Source organism: Salvelinus fontinalis, chromosome 3 (genome assembly GCF_029448725.1).
Source record: "Salvelinus fontinalis isolate EN_2023a chromosome 3, ASM2944872v1, whole genome shotgun sequence".
Taxonomy (NCBI): domain Eukaryota; kingdom Metazoa; phylum Chordata; class Actinopteri; order Salmoniformes; family Salmonidae; genus Salvelinus; species Salvelinus fontinalis.
The window spans coordinates 37607531-37634569 of record NC_074667.1 but is presented as its reverse complement, the minus strand read 5'-3'; the positions used below and the strand labels follow the sequence as shown (position 1 = coordinate 37634569).

General features: G+C 43.4%; 1 protein-coding gene across 6 annotated transcripts in view; it reads left to right on the top strand.

Moving 5' to 3' along the window:
• LOC129846970 (sodium channel protein type 8 subunit alpha-like) overlaps positions 1–27039 on the top strand; it is a 116728-nt gene that overhangs the window by 68202 nt on the left and 21487 nt on the right. For 4 of the 6 annotated variants that reach the window (XM_055914798.1, XM_055914790.1, XM_055914796.1 and 1 more), the window contains 8 exons: positions 10693–10866; positions 11080–11436; positions 11677–11838; positions 12028–12321; positions 17969–18086; positions 18333–18487; positions 21779–21952; positions 24788–24910. In XM_055914798.1, coding sequence (XP_055770773.1) covers positions 10693–10866; positions 11080–11436; positions 11677–11838; positions 12028–12321; positions 17969–18086; positions 18333–18487; positions 21779–21952; positions 24788–24910 — 1557 coding nt within the window. The remainder of the gene's footprint in view (positions 1–10692; positions 10867–11079; positions 11437–11676; positions 11839–12027; positions 12322–17968; positions 18087–18332; positions 18488–21778; positions 21953–24787; positions 24911–27039) is intronic. The other 2 variants (XM_055914799.1, XM_055914801.1) reach the window with 1 other exon arrangement.

Genomic DNA, 27039 nt, shown 5'->3' with positions numbered 1-27039 from the left:
TATCAGAGATCAGAATGATATGTTATAATATACTACACACTTGGTTCTATATTCAGATGTAGTATCTCAATTTGATCACTCTGTTGTCGCAGAGACTTTTCCTGCGCTGCAGGAATTTCAAATAAGTCTTGAGATTTACATAAATTTACTGAAAACATGCAGTTCTCTTTCTTTCACTAGATCCCACACCTAAACTATAGCCTAGCCTATCAAAACGAATTTCCCATTAGAAATGATTAAAACTGGTCAAATCAAGATCTGAAGTGCCAAATAAGAGTTCTTTGACTTGTAACGATAGCGGATCCATTTTTGGTGCTATATAGAACACCATTTTGAAGGTTCTATAAAGAGCCATGATCATAAGGTTCTAAATGGAACCTGTATGGTTCTATAAAGACAACACATTACTTTGCAGCAAACCTGCTTGCACCAATCCCACACTGTAAATATAACAAGTTGATTCAACATACAATTGTAATGCAACCAGCTGCAATAGGATTGTGAGTTTACTCAACATTTGGGCATATAGTTGACCCAACATACAAAATGCTTGCTTGCAAAATGATGTGTAATTATGGGTTCACAGTGAAGCTCTGAAAGCTATTGTTATTTTCTGAATTATTATTTAATTATTTATTTGTTGACATGGTCCAAAAAAACCTTCAAGCATAGATTGGTAAATTTTTTCCTTAATTTGGCACACAGAAACTAGAGGCCATGAGTAGCTTGGTCAAAAAGAATGGCACCGATTGGCCAAAAGGTGGAGCTGTTATAAGCAGTCTCACTTCCATCATGAGTGGAGAACCGGAGGGCTTCTTAAAGAAAAACTAACAGGTCTGTGAGAGCCGGAATTCTTACTGGTTGGTAGGTAATCAAATACTTATGTCATGCAATAAAATGCAAATGAATTACTTAAAAATCATACAAGGTGATTTTCTGGATTTTTAGATTCCGTCTCTCACAGTTGAAGTGAACCTATGATAAAAATTACAGACCTCTACATGCTTTGTAAGTAGGAAAACCTGCAAAATCAGCAGTGTATCAAGTACTTGTTCTCCCCACTGTATATGTCCTTAGAAGCTGTGTGAATATAAAGTCACTGCAACCTTTAATGGCTGCACCAGACCAGTTGGTGGCACTGTAAAATGGATATATAGAATGGCGCTGGAGGGATTAGTAGCTCCTGACCAATTGTATTTTTGTGTTCTCCTGATCTTAACTTTTTTTGTTCATAATGTTTCCGGCATCAGTTCCTATGACCGAAAAGAGCTTCTGGACATCAGAACACTGATCACTAACCTCAATTTGGATGAGGATTTCTACTTCAATGAGTCAGCGACGAAGGACATACTGCTCATCCCGGACCAGGCCCATATCCCTGACAATCGAAAAAGGAAGAGCCTACATTATACAGGCCGGCGTGCGGGATACATGATGAGTCTACGTCGGCAAGTGAATAAACCGCCTCTACCCACGTTCTATTGGTGAACGTGCAATCACTGGAGAATAAACTGGACGAGCTCCGTTCAAGACTATCCTATCAACGTTATCTGAAGAACTTTAATATCCAATGTTTCTCCCAGAAGTGGCTGAACAAGGATATGGAAATATAAATCTAGCTGTTTTTTCTATACATTGGCAGGACAGAACGGCAGCATCAGGTAAACTCAAGGGGGGTGGTGTGTGTCTCTTTGTTAACAACTGGTGCGCAATCTCTAATTTTAAGGAAGTTTTGAGGTTCTGCTCACCTGAGTTAGAATACCTCATGATAAGCTGTATAACATACTATTTACTGCTGCTGGCACTAAGACTGCACTCAACATAGGGCCATAAACAAACAAGAAAATGCTCACAGAGGTGGCGCTCCTAGTGGCCCGTGATTTTTTAATCAAAGAAAAACTGAAATCCGTTGTACCTCATTTTTACCAGCATGTCACCTGTTCAACTACAGGCGGAAAAAAATGTAGATCACCTTTAATCCACAAACAGAAACACACACAAAACTCTCCCTCGCCCTCCATTTGGCAAATCTGACCATAACTCTATCCTCCTTATTCCTGCGTACAGGCGAAAACTCAAACAGGAAGCACCAGTGACGCACTCAACAGTGACGAGCTCAATACAGAAGTGGTGGTGAAGCGGATGCTAAGCTACAGGACTGTTTCGCTAGCACAGACCGGAATATGTTCCGGGATTCATCCTATGGCATTGAGGATTTTATCGGCTTCCTTAATAAGTACATTGACAACGTCGTCCCCACAGTGACCGTACATGCATATCCCAACCACAAGCCATGGATTACAGGCAACATCCACACTGAGCTAAAGGCTAGAGTTGCTGCTTTCAAGGAGCGGGTCTCTAATCCGGATGCTTATAAGAAATCCCGCTATGGCCTCCGACAAACAATCAAACAGGCAAAGCGTCAATACAGAAGTAAGATCCAATCTTACTACACCGGGTCTGACGCTGGTCGGATGTGGCAGGGCTTGCAAACTATCTCTATACCAGGCGGTGTCAGAGGAAGGCCCTAAAAATGCTCAAAGAATCCAGCCACCCAAGTCATAGACTGTTCTCTCTGCTCCCGCACGGCAAGCGGTACGAGAGCGCCGAGTTTGAGACCAAAAGGCTCCTGAACAGCTTCTACCCCCAAGCTATTAGACTGCTGAACAGTTAATCAAATGGCTACCCGGACTATTTTCAATGACCCCCTTTTTATTAGCACTGACTCTCTAGCACTGGCTCTATGCACACTTACTGGACTCTAACCCCCCCCCCCCCCCCCCCCCCCCACCGCGCACGCACGCACAAACTACATATGCTCACATACACACAAGCGCATGTTAAGCACATGTACGCCCCACACACACTCACACATTGACACACTTTCACACTCTTTACATACGCTGATCCTAACCTGTTTATTATATCTGCCTGATTGCCTAGTCACTTTTACCCCTACCTTCATTAACATTTTACCTCAATTACCTCAACTGCCTCGTACCACTGCACATTGACTCTGTATATAGCCTCATTATAGTTCGATTATTTTGTCACTATTTCCTTTTTATTTGGACACTTTGTCTTACTTTTTAACTCTGCATTGTTGGGAAAGGGCTCGTAAGTAAGCATTTCACGATAAAGTCTACACTTGTTGTATTAAGCACATGTGACAAACAACAATTTATTTGATTTATAGATGTCATTGGCACAAATGGCACCATAGGATACTAGAGCAATAACTGTTGATGTCACGATCGTGTGGCGGATTAACGGACCAAAATGCAGCAGTTGGAAAATATGCCATCTTCTTTTATTATAACACGAAGATGAACACGACACAAAAACACTTTAACAAAACAACAAAATAACAAAACGACCGTGAAGCTACAAACGTTGTGCACATACAAACAGGCTACAAACGGTCTTACATAGACAATTACTCACAACCAATGAGAGCCTATGGCTACCCTAAATAAGGCTCCCAATCAGAGACAACCGAAATCAGCTGTCTCTAATTGGGAACTCATTCAGGTAACCATAGACTCTCCTAGATAACTAAACATACATAGACAACGCTAGACATCTACACTCAACACAAACCCATATACTACACCCCATAACCCCTTTACCATATAAACACCCAAAACCAACAAAACATAAACATTCCCCATGTCACACCCTGACCTAACTAAAATAATAAAGAAAACAAAGAATACTAAGGCCAGGGCGTGACATAACCCCCCCCCTTGAGGGGCGAACTCCGGGCGCACCATACACAGTCTTGGGGAGGGTCTGGGTGGGCTTCCCTCCACGGTGGCGGCTCCGGCTCTGGTCGTGGTCCCCACTTCACCACAGTCCCTAACCACCTCCTTAGCTTCTTCAAAATGACCCCTCTCCACATTAATCCCATTGCATTAAGGGGGCGTTCCGGACTAAGGGACAGCTCCGGACTAAGGGCCAGTACCAGGGTAAGGGGCAGTACCAGGGTCAGGGGCAGTACCAGGGTAAGGGGCAGCACCAGGGTAAGGGGCAGCACCAGGGTAAGGGGCAGCACCAGGGTAAGGGGCAGCTCCGGACTGAGGAATGGCAGCTCCGGACTGAGGAATGGCAGCTCCGGACTGAGGAATGGCAGCTCCGGACTGAGGAATGGCAGCTCCGGACTGAGGAATGGCAGCTCCGGACTGAGGGACTGCAGCTCCGGACTGAGGGACTGCAGCTCCGGACTGAGGGACTGCAGCTCCGGACTGAGGGACTGCAGCTCCGGACTGAGGGACGGCCCATGGCTGGCTGACAGATCTGGCTGCTCATGGCTGGCTAACAGATCTGGCTGCTCATGGCTGGCTGACTGATCTGGCTGCTCATGGCTGGCTGACGGATCTGACTGCTCATGGCTGGCTGACTGATCTGGCTGCTCATGGCTGGCTGACGGATCTGGCTGCTCATGGCTAGCTGACGGATCTGGCTGCTCATGGCTAGCTGACGGATCTGGCTGCTCATGGCTAGCTGACGGATCTGGCTGCTCATGGCTAGCTGACGGATCTGGCTGCTCATGGCTAGCTGACGGATCTGGCTGCTCATGGCTAGCTGACGGATCTGGCTGCTCATGGCTAGCTGACGGATCTGGCTGCTCATGGCTAGCTGACGGATCTGGCTGCTCATGGCTGGCTGACGGATCTGGCTGCTCATGGCTGGCTGACTGATCTGGCTGCTCATGGCTGGCTGACTGATCTGGCAGATCCTGTCTGGTTGGCGGCTCTGGCAGATCCTGTCTGGTTGGCGGCTCTGGCAGATCCTGTCTGGTTGGCGGCTCTGGCAGATCCTGTCTGGTTGGCGGCTCTGGCAGATCCTGTCTGACGGACGGCTCTAGCGGCTCCTGTCTGGCTGGCGGCTCTAGCGGCTCCTGTCTGGCGGACGGCTCAGTGGGCTCATGGCAGACGGGCGGCTTTGCAGGCTCATGGCAGACGGGCGGCTTTGCAGGCTCATTGCAGACGGATGGCTCAGATGGCGCTGGGGAGACGGATGGCTCAGATGGCGCTGGGGAGACGGATGGCTCAGATGGCGCTGGGGAGACGAGCAGTTCAGTCATCGCTGTGCAGACGGCAGACTCCTGCCGGCTGAGGCGCACTGTAGGCCTGGTGCGTGGTGCCGGGACTGGTGGCACCGGGCTGGGGACACGCATCTCAGGGCTAGTGCGGGGAGCAGCAACAGGACGCACAGGACTCTGGGGACACACAGGAGGCTTGGTGCGTGGTTTAGACACTGGTGGTAAAGGGCTGGAGACACGCACCATATAGCTAGTGCGTGGAGGAGGCACTGGTGGTACTGGATTGGGGCGGGGAGGTGGCGCCGGAAATACCGGACCGTGCAGGCGTACTGGCTCCCTTGAACGCCGAGCCTGCCCAACCTTACCTGGTTGTATGCTCCCCGTCGCCTGACCAGTGCGGGGAGGTGGAATGACCCGCACCGGCCTATGTAGGCGAACCGGGGACACCATGCGTAAGGCTGGTGCCATGTACGCCGGCCCGAGGAGACGCACTGGTGACCAGATGCGTTGGGCCGGCTTCATGACATACGGCTCAACGCTCAGTCTAGCCCGGCCGATACGTGGAGCTGAAATGTACCGAACCGGGCTATGCACGCGTACAGGAGACACCGTGCGCTCTACTGCGTAACACGGTGTCTGCCCGTACTCTCGCTCTCCACGGTAAGTACAAGGAGTAGGCGCAGGTTTCCTACCTGACTTCGCCACACTCCCTTTAAGGCCCCCCCCAAGAAATTTTTGGGTTGTACTCACGGGTTTCCAGCCTTGTCTCCGTGCTGCCTCCTCATATCGCCTCCTCTCGGCTTTCGCTGCCTCCAGCTCTTCACGAGGGAGGCGATATTCTCCAGGTTGATCCCAAGGTCCATTTCCTTCCAATTCGTCCTCCCAACTCCAGAAATCCTGTGTAGGTAGGTCCTGTTGCCGCCTTCCATGCCGCTTGGTCCTATGGTGAGTAATTCTGTCACGATCGTGTGGCGGATTAACGGACCAAAATGCAGCAGTTGGAAAATATGCCATCTTCTTTTATTATAACACGAAGATGAACACGACACAAAAACACTTTAACAAAACAACAAAATAACAAAACGACCGTGAAGCTACAAACGTTGTGCACATACAAACAGGCTACAAACGTTCTTACATAGACAATTACTCACAACCAATGAGAGCCTATGGCTACCCTAAATAAGGCTCCCAATCAGAGACAACCGAAATCAGCTGTCTCTAATTGGGAACTCATTCAGGTAACCATAGACTCTCCTAGATAACTAAACATACATAGACAACGCTAGACATCTACACTCAACACAAACCCATATACTACACCCCATAACCCCTTTACCATATAAACACCCAAAACCAACAAAACATAAACATTCCCCATGTCACACCCTGACCTAACTAAAATAATAAAGAAAACAAAGAATACTAAGGCCAGGGCGTTACAGTTGATCAATTGGACTTTGCAAATGAATGTTAGATTTAAATTATGCAGATGAACAATTTGTGATATTGTGATTAGTATATCTATGATCAAATATTGTTGCCCTATTATGTCATCTGAATGTAGTGAAAAGTGGATATTTTATTCGGGAAAATTAGATACCAGAAGTCCTGCCGCCCGCGCATTCAGCTTATTACAGCTGTGAGAGTATATGGAAGTATTGTAATGTGGAGTGTACCAACTTAGATTTGAATAATTTACACAAATGAAGTCCCAGAAGAAAAAAATTACTGCAATACAAATGATAAATTATGGAGTGCTTACTTTTTTATCCAACTGATCTTGTGTCCCTTCTGTCATCTAGTGATGTGCAGTTCGCTAATGATTCATCATATTTTTACTAACTCAAGAGTCATGATTCGTTCTTTTGGAGTGACTCGTTTGTTTTAGTCGTTCGTTTGACCTGCTGGGCGCAATGCAATGAGTCCTAAAGCAGGATTGATACATGCTCTTCCGACTCAGCAGCTCCAGAGACGTGTATGTTTAAATACATGTTCAGAACTGATAATTGATTCCATGGTTTAAGGATTGCAATTAATTGATTATTAAATGTTATGATGCACACAGCTTTGTAAAATCAAAACATCTGCTCAACGAACTCGAGAACGAAATGTTTGGTGGGCTGCAGTTCGCAAATGATATTGTAGCGACCCGCACAGACAGCGGTGTGTTATGTGGTAAGCTATTAGTGGGTTGTGTTGTACTTACCAGTGTTTGCGGGGTCCGACATGCCAATCAACCTGCTATCTGCCAATCACGGGGATGCCTGGAATGTTCTGAAGCCGGGGATCCTGGTGGTTGGCGGAGTGGCGTGGAGGGGGGTTGGGCAGGGGGATGGAGCATTGGAAGTTAAGACCAGGTTTAGCCATTGTTCTCTCTCTTACGTCTGGGCTTCACAAGAGAAGGTCACGGTTGGCTTGTGGGGTATCTTTCGTTTATTTGGCGTGGGCTACGGCCAAACAGTAGCCTGTGTAAAGTTGGGTTAATAAACCATCAATTCGTAAACTCAACCCTCTGTCTGGACAATTGTTCCTTTATGATCTAGTCAGGTCATTACAATATTGTGCTTATCACCCTCATGGCATTCAAGCAATGCATTTCATCAAGAGTCGATCACAATCTAGTCCGGTTGTAGCCACAATTAGACCTTGTTTCAAATGTATCAAGAAGTAATCTTATTTGTATGCCGAGCAATCAACAAATGTAGCCTACATCGTTCAAAAAGCACACTATTGCAAGTCTCAGTCACAAATGACAGCTCCAATAAGCCCCCTATGGTGAACGATATGTGAACAAGTTTTCAGTTCATCGTTCGCCGGTAGAGATCCTATGTGCTCCAGGCATTACTGACTCAAATTAATTTTATTTTGACTGAACGAATCGAAAAGATCAGAGTCAGTAAAAAGAGACAAACTTGACATCACTACTGTCATCCTGTCACGCCCTGACATTAGTTATCTATGTTTTCTTTATTATTTTGCTTAGGTCAGGGTGTGATGAGGGTGGGTATGCTTGTTTTGTATTGTCTAGGGTTTTTTGTATGTCTATGTGTAGTTGCCTGTCAGCACTCATTTGTATAGCTTCACGGTTTGTTTTGTTATTTTTGAATTAGTGTTCATTCTTATAATAAAGATGATGTTCGCATACCACGCTGCGCCTTGGTCTCCTCCTTTTAACGGCCGTGACAGAAGAACCCACCACAAAAGGACCAAGCAGCATGAAAAGGAGGAGCAGCATTATGGAGAAATGGACCCTTATGAAATGGTCCATTATGGAGAAATGGACCTGCGAGGAGATACTGGATGGAGCAGGACCCTGGACGCAGGCGGGGGAGTATCGCCGTCCGAAGGAAGAAATAGAGGCAGCGAAAGCAGAACGCCGATATTACGAGGAGAAATACAAACAAGGCAAGCACGAGAGGCAGCCCCAATAATTATTTTGGGGGGGCACACGAGGAGATTGACTGAGTCAGGTTGGAGACATGAGCCAACTCCTCGTGCTTACCGTGGGGAGCGTGTGACTGGTCAGGCACCGTGTTATGCAGAAATGAGCACGGTGTCTCCAGTTCACATTCATAGCCCGGTGCGCTCTATTCCAGCTCCTCGCATTTGCCGGGTTAGAATGGGCATCCAGCCAGGACGCATTGAGCCAGCTCTACGTTCCAGATCTCCAATGCATCTCCACGGCCCAGTGTATCCTGTGCCTCCTCCCCACACTCGCCCTGAGGTGCGTGTCCCCAGCCTGGAACCACCAGTGCCGGCACCAGACCTCCAGTGCGCCTCCAGAGTCCAGTACGTCCTGTTCCTGCTCCTCGCACTCGCCCTGAGGTGCGTGTCCTCAGCCCGGTACCACCAGTTCCAGCACCACGCATCAGGCCTCCAGTGCGTTTCCACAGTCCAGTACGGCCTATGCCTCTTCCCCGCACTCGCCCTGAGGTGCGTGTCCTCAGCCCGGTACAACCAGTTCCGGCACCACGCATCAGGCCTCCAGTGCGCTTCCACAGTCCATTACAGCCTGTGCCTCTTCCCCGCACTCGCCCTGAGGTGCGTGTCCTCAGCCCGGTACCACCAGTTCCGGCACCACACATCAGGCCTCCAGTGCACTTCCACAGTCCAGTACGGCCTGTGCTTCTTCCGCGCACTCGCCCTGAGGTGCGTGTCATCAGCCCGGTACCACCAGTTCCAGTACCACGCATCAGGCTTCCAAGGCGCTTCCATAGTCCAGAGCTTCCAGCGACAGTACCCAGTCCAGAGCTTCAGGCGGCAGTACCCAGTCCAGAGCTTCCGGCGACAGTACCCAGTCCAGAGCTTCCGGCGACAGTACCCAGTCCAGAGCTTCCGGCGACAGTACCCAGTCCAGAGCTTCCGGCAACAGTACCCAGTTCAGAGCTTCCGGCGACAGTACCCAGTCCAGAGCTTCCGGCGACAGTACCCAGTCCAGAGCTTCCGGCGACAGTACCCAGTCCAGAGCTTCCTGACTTTTAAGCTGTATTTTTGTTCACAAAACGTACAAACATCGGTACACATATAATCCATGGTATACAAGAATGTACCCTTATTCTCTTGGGACATTCATTGGGACCTTTTCATCTGCAGACAGGGTTTTACGGCTCTCTGTAACTCAGGACGGAAAACATCACAAAGTTAACAGGCTGCATTATACTCAAATTAGAAAGCGCTGAATATTATGTTGCTATATCTTTCTGTCCTCAGTTTTTCTTGCTAAGGATTGGAACTGGAGAATATTTTCATAATGTCCTCCCACAAAGGTACCCGGTCTATCCAGAGTACCCTACTCTCCCTTCTGACAGCTGTAACTGCTAGCTAATCCTTTCACACTCTTCCATGGCTGTTAGCTAGCTACCTAGCTACAAATGCATTTAGAGTTACAACAAGATATTATATTAGCTAGCTATCTTGATATAACTCTAAATACAACAAACAATTCTGAATATCAACCTGCAATAAAGCAGGCTGGGAAAGATGGTAATGATGGGCGTGGTTTTGAGCAAACATACTTTTTGTAATTTTTCTCAACAAACTTGTTCAAATTAGCTCACATAGAGCAGAGTATGTTGAGTAAACACAACACGTTATCTCAAATTCTTGTCCATTTGAAGTCCACTATACTCACATATTTAGCTGATTAAGCCATTGGTTAAATTGGCTTTTTTTCAGTGTTACCTTCCAAAGGCAATCATGAATGTGTAATCTTTGCTCACATCAAGTTTGTTGAGTAGCTTACATTCTTGTCCCTTTGAAGTCCACTCAACTCACAGAATAATAATGATTAAGGAATTTTTTAAGTTGGCTTTTTTACAGTGCATGTAATTAGAGTAAAATACTGTAAAATAAAAAAACACATCTCCCTCAATGAATTTAATTAATTCATTAATTCATTACAATTACAGTAGCATTTACTTGTTTATGGTATAATACTGTGTGTCATTGGTTACTGTACTTACTTGCCACTAGCTGCCGGTACTGTCAAATTCACAGCAACCCCTTTACAGTCTAAATTGCACCCTTGAATTGAAATTCAATGAATCTCCTGAATTTAGGTGGGGTTGACCCCAACCCTGTGTGTTACAGTGGTAGCTTGACCCTAGGCTCTGACTGTTAACCTCTTTCTCGCTTTGCACTTACAGGTTTTCACTGGTATCTTTGCTGGTGAGATGTTTGCCAAGCTTGCTGCCATGGATCCATACTACTACTTCCAGGAGGGCTGGAATTGTTTTGACAGCTTCATCGTGACCCTCAGTTTAGTCGAGCTGGTATTGGCTGACATTGAGGGTCTGTCTGTGCTCAGGTCATTCCGATTGGTGAGTAAGAAAAGTGGTGTGGACTGGAATGAGGGAGCATAATGATAACCATCTATGACATTGATGTCCAGACAGTTTACCAATGGTGGGGTGAAGGGTTCACTCTGCAGCAGAGTTAGCTTGACTTGACTAATGCTCAAATTCTCAAACAGTATGATTAACCACCTCAAATCTGTCTCTCCTACCCTCCCTCCCTCTCTGTCTCTTGTCTAGCTGAGAGTGTTTAAGCTGGCCAAGTCGTGGCCCACACTCAACATGCTCATTAAAATCATTCATTCTTCTGTGGGAGCCCTGGGAAACTTGACCTTGGTGCTGGCCCTTATCGTCTTCATCTTCGCCGTGGTTGGCATGCAACTGTTTGGAAAGAACTACAAGGACTGTGTTTGTAAGATCGCAATAAGCTGTAAGCTGCCCCGTTGGCACATGAATGACTTCTTTCACTCATTTCTCATGGTGTTTCGAGTTCTGTGCGGGGAGTGGATCGAGTCCATGTGGGACTGCATGGAGGTGGCCGGCCAGAACATGTGCATGATCGTCTTCCTGATGGTCATGGTCATAGGCAACTTGGTGGTAAGAAAAACAACAATTGAAATATCCATAAACGAGTAGCAGTTTCTTGCATACCCTACCTGTGAAGATCAGGCCTCTCTTCACTTAGTGAATTGGAAGCAAGTAGCATTTCTGCATCCACATCCACATGTAACTATGGTTTGTGCATTATAATTTTGGTCTAGTGAAGCCTGATATCAGTTAGTTTGCGGTTAGTGACATCTGCTAAGACCTGCTCTCTGTGCACGGCCCTCTCCCCAGGTGTTGAACCTTTTCCTTGCCTTGTTGCTGAGCTCGTTCAGCGCAGACAACCTGGCACCTTCAGACGATGATGGAGAACAGAACAACCTGCAAATAGCCGTCGGTCGAATAAAGACGGGGATTGCCTGGGCCAAGGTCTTTGTAGCCGAGGTTATGAAGAAGGTATGCTGTGATGACATGTCCTCTATGTTCTGTTATGTATGACATCACTCTGATGTCATTGTGGTGTTGTTTCTGTGTTGTTTTAACAACACCAAGATAAACTCTTTCACAATGTACTTGAACATCAGTATTTGTTTCCTGACTGATTTTAAATCTGATTCTGAATCCAAATCTGATTCTGATTGCAAGGAGGAGGAAGAAGCAGAGGATGAGCAGAAGCATCTTGATGAGTTTGACGAGAAGCTTAACTGCATTGCAAACCAGAAGGGCATAGACATCAACCGCGAGCTGGACTACATCAATGGCACTACCAGTGGTATTGGCAGCAGCGTGGGCAAGTACATGATCGACGAGGACCACATGTCTTTCATCCACAATCCCAACCTGACCGTGTGCGTTCCCATTGCGGTCGGGGAGTCAGACTTCGATAATCTCAACACCGAGGACTTCAGCAGCGAGTCAGATGTGGAGAACAGCAAAGACGTGAGTATGGAGGGATGGGTGTGATATATTCTTTCTATGCTATTTAAAAATAGAAATGGTTGGGGCATGGGGTTATATAAGAGGGGAGGTTGATGGTTGAGGAAGGTGGTTAATCGGAAAATGGGAAGGGGGGTTTTGGGTGCTTGATTAGGTGGAAGGTTTGACGGAGTTCTGTTGGAGGTTTAGGATACGTTGTGACTTGAGTTGTTGAGACCTTATCAAATATAGTGGTTACATAATTTTCTATGAATTGGAGTGCATTAGCATCCACTCCTCTAAGATCGCTCATACTTCTGACTTCTTATATGTTTTTTGTATGTTTTCACATATTCTATATGCATTAACTAGCTTCGAGTAGCTGAATATGTCTTCTCTACATAGCCGCAAAAGTGTGACAGATTCATATTTCTCAAAAACAACTTTATTTCAAAGGAGTGCTATACTGCACACGTGCAGTTTGGCACAGCTCGTTAACTTGATATGATCACGTGTTTCTACGTAGCTAGCTTGGTGACCATTACACTGCTAGCTAGCGTGATCAAGGGTTTGTATTGGAATGGCAGTTAGAAATGTCTCTTTCTGTACAGAATTTCTTTGATTTAGCTAAATCTTACCTAACGAAACACGCCAGTTAGCTATCTAGCACAACTAACACAATGTATTTTACAAACCTAGATAGCTAGGTACTGAAACAAATGCAACGGATCTGTAACTCAAATCAGAAATCACAACAGGATTAGCTTATACTAATCAAAAGATACAGTTATTTTAGTAATCGCATCGTCTTTCACAAGTTGAACCGTGGCTAATGTGTTTGCCTTTATCCGTCACCGGCTCTCCTGACGAGTAGAAGGAGGTAATGTATACACTTTTGTTAGCAAATGCAAGCTACAATACGCCAATGATGAGACTGTGACCATAGAAATATAACTCCTAGAGGTGGAATAGCCCCTCAGACCATGGCAATTTGACAGCCCCTTATGGGTACACTCAATATGGCTGACATTGTATGCTTAATTGCCACGTTAACATGGAATGTTCATTAAAATGATGCTGTGGCTTTATAATGTCAATTGTGTTGACTGTTAATAAAGCACAAATTGAATGCTGTACTTCCAGCTTTATTTTCTGATTATGGGTACTCTAAATATGGCCGCCAGTCTTCCCATCAATGACCCATTGACTTGGATGTCCGTTCTAGGAATTATATTTCTATGACTGACTTTGAAGGTAATGTATAGCTACATTTATGTTAGCTAATACAAGCTACAATACGGTAGTGATGAGAAAGAATGACTTTGTGACTAAATAGGATTTAGCAAGGTGTGTCAACAAAGTGCTTACTTTCACTTGCGCATCTTCTAATGGTTAACTAGAAATAGTTAACACACTCCAGAAAACAAATCAATCAGAGGAAATATTTATTCCTTTTTGCAAAACATTATGCCTCAAGCTTATTATTGCGTTTGCACCCACTACTAACCAGGGGTTGGAACCATTATGGTTTCGTTCTGAACAGAACCATTATTTTTTCTTACCGTTCCACTGTTCCGAACAACAAAACAAAGTTTTGAACCGGATCGAACCAAAAAAAAGTACCGGTTTATATTGTTCCTTTCTATTATTTTTTAATCCTCTGAAACCGTCATTTATTTACATTTAGCTCGACATTAAATTACTTCACCAATTAGTGCGGATAGAGCAGCTTGCTATGGAGCGGGTAAGCAATTTAATCTCTATAGGAAAGTCTTTAAGAGCAAATTGTATTTTGCCGTAAAAGCATGGTAAAATCATAATGAAAGACAAACACACGCACACACTGTGGTGCCAGTCACAGTGTAGGGCGCGAGATGCAACTGACATTTTGCAGATGACGAGAGCACGAGAGAGGAAGGAGGAAGCTTGCCTTGAAGCGCTGGGCACATTGCTACGGGAGCAGCACCACCTGAAAAAATGGTATTAATAAAAAAATACTTTTTTCACAAAAGTAGTGCGCTGGGCCTTTACTAGTCCTGAATTAGCGAGGGGATTTTTTTTTTTCAGCACCATGCTTGTAATGTCGGCAGTAGGCTACAGTAACCTATGCTTCAGAGGGGAGGGGCAGATAGCCTACACACAAGTATACCCACTGGCAAAGATTTCCAGCCTGTAGGCAGACGCTGGAATAAGTTTCTGAGTGGCAGTGAGGGCTTTGCATTGGCGCTTTGTTGCGATTTTTGTGGGCCTGGAAAAAATGACCAGAATGTAATAGAAAGTTATTAACCGCTTCCCATGCTTTTAAAATAACGGTTATGTCTTGGAACAGTATAGATCACTTTAGTTTCAGGTTAGGGTTCTGTTCCTCAAATCCTTTCCTTCTTTTCCAGTTTTCGGTTCTGTTCCCTGAACTGGTTCCAACCCTTGCTACTAACCACTATTGTTATCCAGCATATTCATTTTAATTAGTGTGCTTGCTTCAGCAAGATCACTACTGTTAAATAGCTGATGCAATCGCTCAAATTTTCTTCAGGAAATTTACCTTTTCTAGTTATAGATGTAGCATGATGCTTTGCAGAGTAGCCAAATACAGTGCCTTCAGAAAGTGTTTATACCCCTTGACTTATTCCACATTTTGTTGTGTTACTGACTGAATTCCAAATCTTTTAAATGTTTTTTAAAAATGTCTTACCCATCTACACTCAATACCCCATAATAACAAAGTAAAAACATGTTTATAGAAAATGTTGCATATTTATTGAAAATGAAATACAGAAATATCTAATTTCTTCACACCCCTGAGTCAATACATGTTAGAATCATCTTTGGAAGCGATTACAGCTGTGAGTCTTTCTGGGTAAGTCTCTAACAGCTTTGCACACCTGGATTGTACAATATTTGCAATTCTTTTTTTTCAAGTTCTGTCAAGTTGACTGCCATTTTCAAGTTTTGCCATAGATTTTAAGCCGATTTAAGTCCAAACTATAAGTAGGCCACTCAGGAACATTCAATGTAATCTTGGTAAGCAACTCTAGTGTATATTTGGCCTTGTGTTTTAGGTTATTGTCCTCCTGAAAGGTGAATTTGTCTCCCTGTGTCTGTTTGGAAAGCAGACTGAACCAGATTTTCCTCTAGGATTTTGCCTGTGCTTAGCTCTATTCCATTTATTTTTTATCTTTAAAAAAAATCTTCCAGGTCCTTGCTGATGACAAGCATACCCATGACATGATGCAGCCACCACCATGCTTGAAAATATGAAGACTGGTACACAGTGGCGTGTTGTGTTGGATTTTCCTCAAACAGAACACTTTGTATTCAGGACATAAAGTTAATTTCTTTGCCACATTTTTTGCAGTTTTACTTTAGTACCTTATTTGCATATTTTAGAATATTTGTATTCTGTACCTGCTTTCTTCTTTTTGCTCTGTTATTTAGGTTAGTATTGTGGAGTAGCTACAATGTTGTTGATTCATCCTCAGTTTTCTCCTATCACAGCCATTAAACTCTGTAACAGTTTTAAAGTCACTATTGGCTTCATGGTGAAATCCCTGAGCGGTGTCCTTCCTCTCTAGTAACTGAGTTATCTTTGTAGTAACTGGGTGTATTGACACACCATCCAAATTGTAAATAATATGCTCAAAGGATGTTCAACGTCTCCTTTTAAATTTTTTACCAATCTACCGATGTGGTTGAATCGGTGTTTGAAATGTACTGCTCGACTAAGGGGCCTTACATGGGCAACACAGTATGTGTTGGGTACAGAGATGGTAGAAATGATTGTGACTTGATAAGCAAATTCTTGCTCCTGAACATATTTAGGCTTGCCATAACAAAGGGGTTGAATACTTATTCACTCAAGACATTTCAGCTTTTCATTTTTTTGAACTTGTAAACATAAAAAAAATGATATTTCCACTTTGACATTATGGGGTATGATCTCAATTGCAGGCTTTTTAAATTCAGGCTGTAACACAACACAATGTAGAAAAAGTCAAGGGGTGTGAATACGTTCTGAACATGCTGAGGCTCTTGAGATTGCAGTCTTAATGTAGTAGATGATGTAACGGCTTAAAGTGCATTTGTGTGTGTGTGTGTGTGTGTGTGTGTGTGTGTGTGTGTGTGTGTGTGTGTGTGTGTGTGTGTGTGTATGCAGTGTGTGTCTTTTTAATCCACTCATCAACACTGGACTGAGCAGTGAATATAGAGCGGTGAACACAGAGGGGCGAACACAGGAGACCTTCAGATGACCTGACGTTTCAGAACATTTGTTTAGGCATGGCAGTACCACTGGCTCTGCAGACTGACAGACAGACAGACGAACACTGCTTTGTGTATGTCAACGTGTGGGAAAGGTCCTCCTCACTCGTACAGTATGTGGATATGTTGGGGAGCTCTGATGCTTGGGTCACCTTGACCTGGTTTGCAGAGGGAAGTCATGCAGCAGCTCTAATACCTGTACCAGATTCCAGTCTTCTCCGCTACCTGTCTCCACCAACCACAAGGCTGGCTATCCTGCATCTAAGCCTGTCACAGCCCAGCCCTGCAGCGATTGGACGGACACAGAGCCCCTGTCAGACAGTCAGGGATCTGTCTGGCTGTTTGTGATACTGGAGAAAGAGAGCAAGAGAGAGGGGGAGAGAAAGAGTGTGTATGAGAGTAAGAGAGAGAAGCACAGTCTTTCTGCTGACTATTCAGGATTCTAAAATGAAGCGTCATTCATCCGTAAATTGGATTAGCTCTGTGTGTGTGTGCGTGCGTGCGTGTGTGTGTGCGTGCATTTATCCTGGTTCACCTTGACTTATTGTTCAGCTTTGAGATGATTTATTAGGTTGGCTAGACAAGGCATATGTCTCTTTAAACGTCTCTACCTGAACATGCTGTTTGAGATCAGCCTCAGTACATTTACATTGTATGCCTGTCATAGACCTATGTGTTGAATCCTCTCTCCATAACCGTTTCACTGTAATCATATCAAATAATACTTTGGCAATGGTCGTCGTTTGTGGCTCGACTGTTGTATTTAAGAATCAGCATTTCTTCTGAGAGTCTAAGAGTATCTTTACCGTGAGACATGAATTAAAAAGCCCCGGCCTATGATCCTTCCCCCACCTCACTTTAATTAACATGTTTACCATATAAATTACCTTCTTGAGTGTCGTATGTGTTTTATCCTGAGCATTGAGTAAAAGGTTTTACCACTGGATCTAATGCTCTAGTCTATTTACATAAAGATACCTAGCAACAAATCATGCATCACTGTCAATTCTGCATATGCATATTTATCAGTGACCAGCCCTAATAATGTAATCACTCAGCAGCCAAGGTTAATGACTAACTGGTCAATGTTGCTATTAATAATACTCACTTCAAGGCAAATAGACAAGGTTACCCACACATCCATGGTCGGAATGTAAGAGAATGTGTTAAAAATGCAGACAACATGTAACATCTAACCTCCAACTGAGACACACAGCTTTTCCTGGTTAGGTTACGTGGCCCTTAAATCATGATGCCTATGAGGTATCCACAGAAAGGGTGAGCGGGTGACTAGTGGATGCTTTTATAGGCAGTGGGTACCACTGTGCAGTATCTTTGTACATACTAGCTCATAACACCACCGAATGTTCTGTGATGTTAGTAGTCTGACCCTCTCTCCTGTTGTCTGTCTCAGCTGGATGACACTAGCTCTTCGGAGGGCAGCACCATAGACATCAAGCCTGACGTGGAGGAAGTGGTGGTGGTGGAGGTTGTGGAGGAGTTCCTGGACCCAGACGCCTGCTGGACAGATGGTAACTAAGAACCCACAGAGAGACACAGGCCTCAGTCTGGCCACAATAGCACCTAGCATTTATGCTAACTGATTTCATTGTGGGCCATGGCAAGTGTGGGTCTGTGAGTGTCTGTACTCATCTTCAGTTTGTATGGCATAATGAGGCCATTTTATGGACGTGTACGTGTGTAGTCAATAGTGTGTACATGTCCTGAATGTATTTGACTGTGTCAGTAACAGTGAGTGTGTGTGCCCTCTTATCCAGAATGTGTTGCCAAGTATAAGTTTTTGTACTTGCCCATCGATCATGGCTGGGGGAAGCACTGGTGGTTCCTGAGGAAGACAAGCTACCTGATTGTGGAGCATAACTGGTTTGAGACCGTCATCATCTTCATGATCCTTCTCAGTAGCGGGGCGTTGGTAAGAATGCACACATACACATTTGTTTTACTATCCTTGTGGGGACCAAACAATTGATTCCCATTCAAAATCATATTTCTCCTAACCCTAAATATAACCCTAATCCTTAACCTAAACCTAACCCTAACTCCTAAACCTAACCCTAATTCTAACCCTAGCCCTAAACCTAACCCCTAAGCCTAAAATAGCTTTTTTCCTTGGGTGGACTTGCGAAATGTCTCCATTTGTTTTACTATCCTTGTGTGGATTTCTGGTAAAAAACAAAACACACACACTAACAGTTTATCTCATACTAATTAAGTACTGTCTTACAGCAAACCGTATCAGTTCCGACAGAACGTACTGAAATTGAATAATTAAATCGATAAATATTTTATTTTCCCATCATGCCTTTTACCTGTCTACGACTGTTTGTGATATGATCCTTGCTAATGTGCAGCAAAGGTCTGTAATGCACCAACCTTTTAATCAAAATAATCTAGCTTAGTTTTTAGCTTTCTGAAGGACTGTAGCACAATGGTGATCCAGAATGCTTACAGTGACTTCAGAATGTATTCATACCCCTTGATTTTTTCCACATTTGTTGTGTTACAAGGTGGGATTAAAATTGATGTAATTGTCATTTTTTTGTCAACGATTAAATGTAGATGTTTTTTGTCACTGGCCTACACACAATACCCCATAGTGTCAAAGTGGAATGATGTTTTTCTGAATTTTTATAAATGAATTAAAAATGAAAAGCTGAACTGTCATGAGTCAATAAGTATTCAACTCCTTTGTTATGTACCCCACACATACAATTATATGTAAGGTCCCTCAGTCGAGCAGTGAATTTCAAACACAGTTTCAACAACAAAGATCAGGGACGTTTTCGAATGCTCGCAAAGAAGGGCACCTATTGGTAAATGGGTAAAGAATTTAAAAGCAGACATTGAATATCCCTTTGAGCATGGTAAAGTTATTAATTAACCTTTGGATAGTGTATCATTATACCCAGTCACTACAAAGATAGAGGCGTCCTTCCTAACTCAGTTGCCGGAGAGGAAGGGAACCGCTCAGGGATTTCACCATTAGGCCAATGGTGACTTTAAAACAGTTACAGAGTTTAATGGCTGTGATAGGAGAAAACTGAGGATGGATCAACAACATTGTATTACTCCACAATACTAACCTTATTGACAGAGTGAAAAGAAGGAAGCCTGTACAGAAAAAAACGCTACACCTGTTGTGAATCCAGCCAATGTGTCGGATTTCAAAAATGCTTTACGGCGAAAGGAAACGATGCTATTATCTGAGGATAGCACCCCAGCAAACAAACACAGACAATCATATTTCAACCCTCCAGGCGCAACACAAAATGCAGAAATAAAGATAGAATTCATGCCTTACCTTTGATGAGCTTCTTCTGTTGGCACTCCAATATGTCCCATAAACATCACAAATGGTCCTTTTGTTCGGATTAATTCCGTCGATATATATCCAAAATGTCCATTTATTTGGCGCGTTTGATTCAGAAAAACACTGGTTCCAACTCGCGCAACATGACTACAAAACTTCTCATAAGGTACCTGTAAGCTTTGTCCAAACATTTCAAAGTACTTTCATAATTCAATTTAAGGTACATTTTTACGTAAATAATCGATTAAATTTAAGACGGGACATAATGTGTTCAATACCGGAGGAAAACAAAGTGGAGAGTGCTTTTCAGGTCACGCGCCTCTAACAAATATTACGCTTCCCTCTACCCTCGTTCTGAACAGTGCTACTTCTTAATTTCTCAAAGGAAAAACCTCGACCAATTTCTAAAGACTGTTGATATCCAGTGGAAGCGATAGGAACTGCAAGAAAGTCGCTTAGAAATCTGGATTCCCAATGAAAACTCATTGAAAAGAGAGTGACCTCAATTTTTTTAAATTCTGAATGGTTTGTCCTCGTTTAGCCTGCCAAATAAGTTCTGTTATACTCACAGACATGATTCAAACAGTTTTAGAAACTTCAGAGTGTTTTCTATCCAAATATTTTAATAATATGCATATCTTATCTTCTGGGCCTGAGTAGCAGGCAGTTTACTTTGGACACGCTTTTCATCCGGACGTCAAATACCGGCCCCTTTCCCAAAGAAGTTAAAACAAGGCACTAAAGTAATACTGCAAAAAATGTGGTAACGCAATCAACTTTGTGTCCTGAACACAAAGTGTTATGTTTGAGGCAAATCCAACATTACTGAGTACCACTCTCAATTTTTTAGACTTCCTTACCAAGAAGACAGTGAATGTTCTTGAGTGTCTCAAGTTACAGCTTAGACTTAAACCTGCTTGAAAATCTACGGCAAAGCCAGAAAATGATTGTCTAGCAATGATCAACAGCCAATTTGACAGAGCTTGAAGAATTCTGAAAAGAATAAGGTGTAAATATTGTACAATCCAGGTGTGCTAAGCTCTTAGATACTTACCCAGAAAGACTCACAGCTGTAATCACTGCCAAAGGTGATTCTAAGATGAATTGACTCAGGGCTGTGAAAACTTATGTAAATGAGATATTTCTGAATTTAATTTTCAATACATTTGCAAACTTTTGTAAAAACATGTTTTCACTTTGTCATTAGGGGGTATTGTGTGTGGATAGGTGAGAACAAAATATATTAATCCATTTTGAATTCAGGCTGTAACAACAACATGTGGAATAAGTCAAAGTCTATGAACACTTTCTGAAGGCCCTGTATGTGTTCAGGAATGGACAGAGGGGATATAGAATAGTGGGGCTGAGGTGACTATTACCCCTACAGTACAGAGAGAACCTGTTCCATCACATACAGTAGCCTACCTCCTCTTTCACTACTGTGGGCAATGACTATGTAAACACCGCACCTGAGAGCATTCAATACATTGTCATATGAGAGAGAATAACTAAATTCACATAGTTTGCCATGAACATAGGGCAGTATTAACGTTAGCACAGTTGAATCCCAAGACATTAGACGCAATCAGGTTTCTGTAGCGAAGACAATACTGTATATAAAAAAGACAGCATAACACTTTTTGGAGGACTGAGACAGGATGGTCTTTGCTAATTTGACCAATTGCACCTTTAACACTATATACTGTAGTTGTCAGAGAATTCATATTTCAACAGGAAAAGCAAATGGCACAACTATCTATAACACCTTTAACCATAGAGAGGGTCATGAGTTTTTCACTTAACAGGAAAAACTCAGAGGCCTAATCATAAGACAAGATGTCCAGTCACGTCAGTGTTGTTAACCTGCTGCTGTTCTGTTTTCCCCTCCCCCAGGCCTTTGAGGATGTGTACATAAATAAGAGGAAGACCATTAAGATTATCCTGGAGTACGCAGACAGCGTGTTCACCTATATCTTCATCCTGGAGATGGTGCTCAAATGGGTGGCCTATGGCTGGGTCAAATACTTCACCAACGCCTGGTGTTGGCTGGACTTCTTCATTGTGGATGTAAGTAACTTATCCAACTGACTCTATGTTACTTCTTGCCTCCTCTTATGATTTCCTTCCTCCATCTTTCCATCCTTTATTATTTTGTGCTGGTCTCTCTTTTAATCTCTTTTCATCTCTCTTGCTTTGTCTTCATGTTCTTCTTCTCTGGCTATGTCTTTTATGTCTCTTGCTTCTCTCTCTGTCAGTCTTCGTTTTATGAGAGTTGATAAGCTTTCCTCTCCTCTTCCCAAGTTGGATTCTGTTTCCCTTCAAGCACACTGTAGCTGTAACCTGATGACTCTTTGTTCCTGATCTGAGACAACTTTGATAATAAGGGACTTGAATATACCAAATGATGATGCTGCAGTGTGGCCATTTAGTACTGATTGCAGATGCTGGTTTATGGACATGACATCAAATCATTACCTATTGACATAGAACATTTAGCAGGCATAACAAAACTCTCCCTTCTTCCCATAAATATACTCTGTATAGTACGTAACTCAAACATTTGCCAATTCGACTGCTTTGTCAACAAAAGTCGACCAATCTTTTAAGTGGATTTTATTTTATTTAATGCTATTCTTACCCTCCAGCTGAAATGTTGAAAGGCCTGGCATCATTCATTGATATTATGGCCTTTCCCGTTGTATCTCTCTACCCTGTTTATCTAACTCTATGGGCTAGTGTGTTATCTGTTGCTGTGGAGTTGACCTATCTTGTCATTGCTGTGAGTGAACTGCTGTAATATGGAATATTACAGCCTGGGATGGGAGGTGTGGTATTAGCAGTGAGTCAACAATGTCGTTTACAATAGCACTTTACTATGTTAACAACAAAGGTAAACCACCATGTGCACATAGGTGATAGTAGGGGTAGAGGGTGAAAAGCAGGACGATAAATGGGATGGCGGGGACAGTCAACAATTTTTGACATTTCTCTTTAAAGAAAAATCTAAAGAAAAATGTTACACTGTCCACATGGGACACATCACAATGCCATACAAGCTCTCTTCGGTTTTGGTGTTGCAATGTGGGGGGTTTCATCCAGTGTTGCTTTGCCCAGTAACATTTTTCTACTGTTGTGTATCGAAGGCTGTGGTGTCTGTATCTTCCCCTGTCTCTGGAAGAGCAAATGTAAAGTTATATTTTGCACTTGACCTGTCCTGTTGGATGTGTTGGGTTGGGTTATGTGATGGATGGATGGTAAGTCAAGTCATGACTTCTGAGTCAAGCCTTAAACTCCATTATCAACTAATGTGTTCTCAATCCTGATGGTTTATGTATGTGTTAATGTCTGTGCTCAGTTTTGTGGGAGTGTGTGTGTGTTTGTGTTTGTTTGTGTGTGTGTGCGCCTGCCTGTGCATTGTGGGTTACTCAGAAGGTGCACATCTCTCTCCTCAGTATCTATTTGCAGAGCCAGAGGAGGGAGGGAAGGCGGCCACTCCCCACCTTTACTACAGGGGGCGCCAAGCAGACAGAGGCTGAAGGTGACCATCACCCCAAAGAGCAACGACAGTGTAGTAGCCGAGAGGACAGTGGAAGCTTTAGCGTGCCATTAGAAAAGCCAGGGGACAGACATGGACAAAGGCTGTGTGTATATGTGATAGCGATCATTTTAATATTAAATCTACTTCTTTGAGAAAAAGAAAGCCATGGTATAGAATAGCATAGTTTCATGGGTAGTACTCAATACATTATGTATATATATCTAATGTGCATTTTCATGAATGAGTGAAACCAAAAGATCAGCTCTTTCTCAAACACAGCCTTTGTCAACAGTTCCCAGAAGAGAAGAAGTCTGTCCCTTCAGAGCTGTGATAATGTATAGTATTTGTCATTGGTAGACTCTAAATATGTTTTAGACATATTTGCGAATCCCTTTGAATGAAACTGTCCCCTGTTTCTCAATGCCCATATGACAGTCCAGAGTCCTCTGCCATTTGATGAGGAATGAAGGCAGTATAATATGTTTTCCCTTGACCCAAATCCACCCTGCCAGTATCACATTATCATGGATGGTCATGGGAGACAGAGGGGAAGGGAGCTCAAGTTTTCTAACAGGCATGGTGTCCCGTGGTCTCTGTGCCTCTTTGACTCCTTGTGCCTCTCTGTCCTGTAACTACTCTACCACCGTGTCAAACCACATCTTTGGTCCCTTGGGTCACCTTATGTAGGCTATGGCTCTGTCATCAGTTCAGTTTGTGGTCTAGAATAGAATGAAATGTGAGTATAAAATGGCTCAGGGATGTGCACATTCAACCTGTACCTTCTCTCGCAGGTACCTATAACCGTGTCTCTCTTAAAATTAAAAGGGGTGTTGTACTGCAGACGAGAGGGACTTGGCTTGGATGTGTTGAGGGGCCAGGGTAAGATTCTTGTGGTTTTGTCTCGGGACTCTCCCTTTCACAGGTTGTCCTCTCTCCTACTCGTCCCCACTACCGTCCTCACCCTCCTGGCTCCCATCTCCATTCTTATACTCAACTGGTACTTTGTGAATTGTGTGAATATTGTACGTTTATTGTGTGTCTTGTGTCATATTGAGTGAATTTTTGTGAACGCATTTCTCCTCTCAAATTTCCCATTTGTTTGATTCTGCTACCTCTTTTTCTCTCCCCTTATTTTCCTCCTCTTTCTCTGTCAACCAAACGTTTCTAACCAGGTATACTGTGAGCTTATTTTCAAGCTTCACCTGCATTATAAACTAAACCAAAACAACAATCAAAATTGGTGCAGTAGGGTCTATCTCTCTGTTACCCTTTCTAACTGTTTGGACACTATCTCTTCCTTCTCTCTTACTCTCTCTCTCTCTCTCTCTCTCTCTCTCTCTCTCTCTCTCTCTCTGTCTGTATAGGTGTCTATAATCACTCTTATAGCTAATGCGATGGGCTACTCCGATCTAGGGCCCGTTAAATCACTACGGACATTGAGGGCATTGAGGCCCCTTAGGGCCCTGTCTCGTTTTGAAGGGATGAGGGTAAGATCTAAAACACCAGGCAGCTGGTCCTTCTGCATGTCCATTCAACAGTTACAGCACCAATGCATGCTTTAATGAACTAGACAAGATGATCATGGACAGCACTCACCTCAACTTAGCTAACACTTTCCCAGCCTAATTGTAGCCAAACCAATGTCCAAATGGAGATTCTGGAAAATCTAAAATGAATCCCCACGCTTGTCTCAAAGCAGTGCAATGGCGCTGTCCCAATCAAAACGATGCTGAAATTACCATCTAGTTGACCACACGTGGGTAGGTAATTGCTTCAAATTTATTACAAGGATTGGATAACTTTGGGAGTTTCAGTAAGCAACAATTTGATAGGCCTACATGCCTTCAATTGCATTATCCTACTTTATTCCAATATTTTCATTGTCATTCAGTGATATTTATTCCCACAGTAATTATTTATGGTGCATCTAGTTGTGGTTAAGAAAACAGTGCATGCTTAGTGGTGGGAGATGCGAAGAGATGGACAAAGTGGCATGCCTTCCAAAGTTTATAACTGGCAACCATCAAGAGAGCAGTGCATGCCAAAGCTGCCTCAGCATTATGGTTACGTTTCATACTAAGCCTTAGGCAGAACTTTACTGAAATGATTGCTAGGTCATTTGGCTTTGATACCTGCAAGAGGCAATGCCTTTGAGATATAAAGAAAAGGTATGATAAAATTGTAAGAAAAACTTCTTAGTTTCAAAGGGATACAAGTTTATTTCGATTATATCAATATTTGCTCTTAAAGGTTTTTCCACTGCCATTTCTCACATAATACATTTTACCGACACAAAAAGATCCCACCATGTCAAACAAACAAATTATCTCTAGACATTTATAAAATTGTACCAAAACTTCCTGTTTCTATCATAGCTGTAGTGATTTTCTTTTACACGGTATGACTTTACTCGCATAAAAACTGTGGATGGAAATCTGGTTAGTGACCCGCCATTTGCATGAAACGTTATCATTTCAGAAAGTCTTGTTTAAAAGAAAAGAAGAAAAAAATGTCACCTTTATTTAATCAGGTAGGCCAGTTGAGAACAAGTTCTCATTTACAACTGCGACCTCAACAAGGTAAAGCATAGCAGTGCGACAAAAAACAACAACACAGAGTTACATATGGGATAGACAAACGTACAGTCAATAACACGATAGGAAAATCTGTATACGGTGTGTGCAAACTTAGGAGGTAAATAGGCCAATAGTGGCGAAGTAATTATAATTTAGCTATTTGCACTGGAGTGATATATGTGCAGATGAGGATGTGCAAGTAGAAATACTTGTGTGCAGAAGAGCAGAAAAACTAAAACAAATATGGGGATGAGGTAGGTAGTTGGTTGGATGGATGGGCTATTTACATATGGGCTGTGTACAGCTACAGCGATCGGTAAGCTGCTCTGACAGCTGACGCTTAAACTTCAGTGATTTTTGCAATTCGTTCCAGTCATTGGCTGCAGAGAACTGGAAGGTAAGGCGGCCAAAGAGGTGTTGGCTTTGGGGATGACCAGTGAAATATACCTGCTGGAGTGCGTGCTACTGGTGGGTGTTGCTACGGTGACCAAAGATAAGGCGGAGCTATAGCTAACAAAGACTTATAGATGACTTGGAGCCAGTGGGTTTGGCGACAAATATGTAGCGAGGACCAGCCAACGAGAGCATACAGGTTGCAGTGGTGGGTAGTATATGGGGCTTTGGTGACAAAAAGGATGGCACTGTGATAGACTGCATCCAATTTGCTGAGTAGAGTGTTGGAGGCTAATTTGTAAATGACATCGCCGAAGTCAAAGAGTGGTAAGATAGTCAGTTTTACAAGGGTAAGTTTGGCAGCATGAGTGAAGGAGGCTTTGTTGCAAAATAGGAAGGTGCAACTGTCACGACTTCCGCCGAAGTTGGTCCCTCTCCTTGTTTGGGCGGCGTTCGGCGGTCGACGTCACCGGCTTTCTAGTCGCCACAGATCCATGTTTCATTTTCGTTTGGTTTTGTCTTCATTATTACACACTTGATTTCTATTCCATTAATTATGTTCCTTATTTAACCCCCTGGCTTCCCTCTCTGTTTTGTGTGTTATTGTTTGTCATGTGGGTTCGTGTTATTTGTGCTTTGGATTTTGT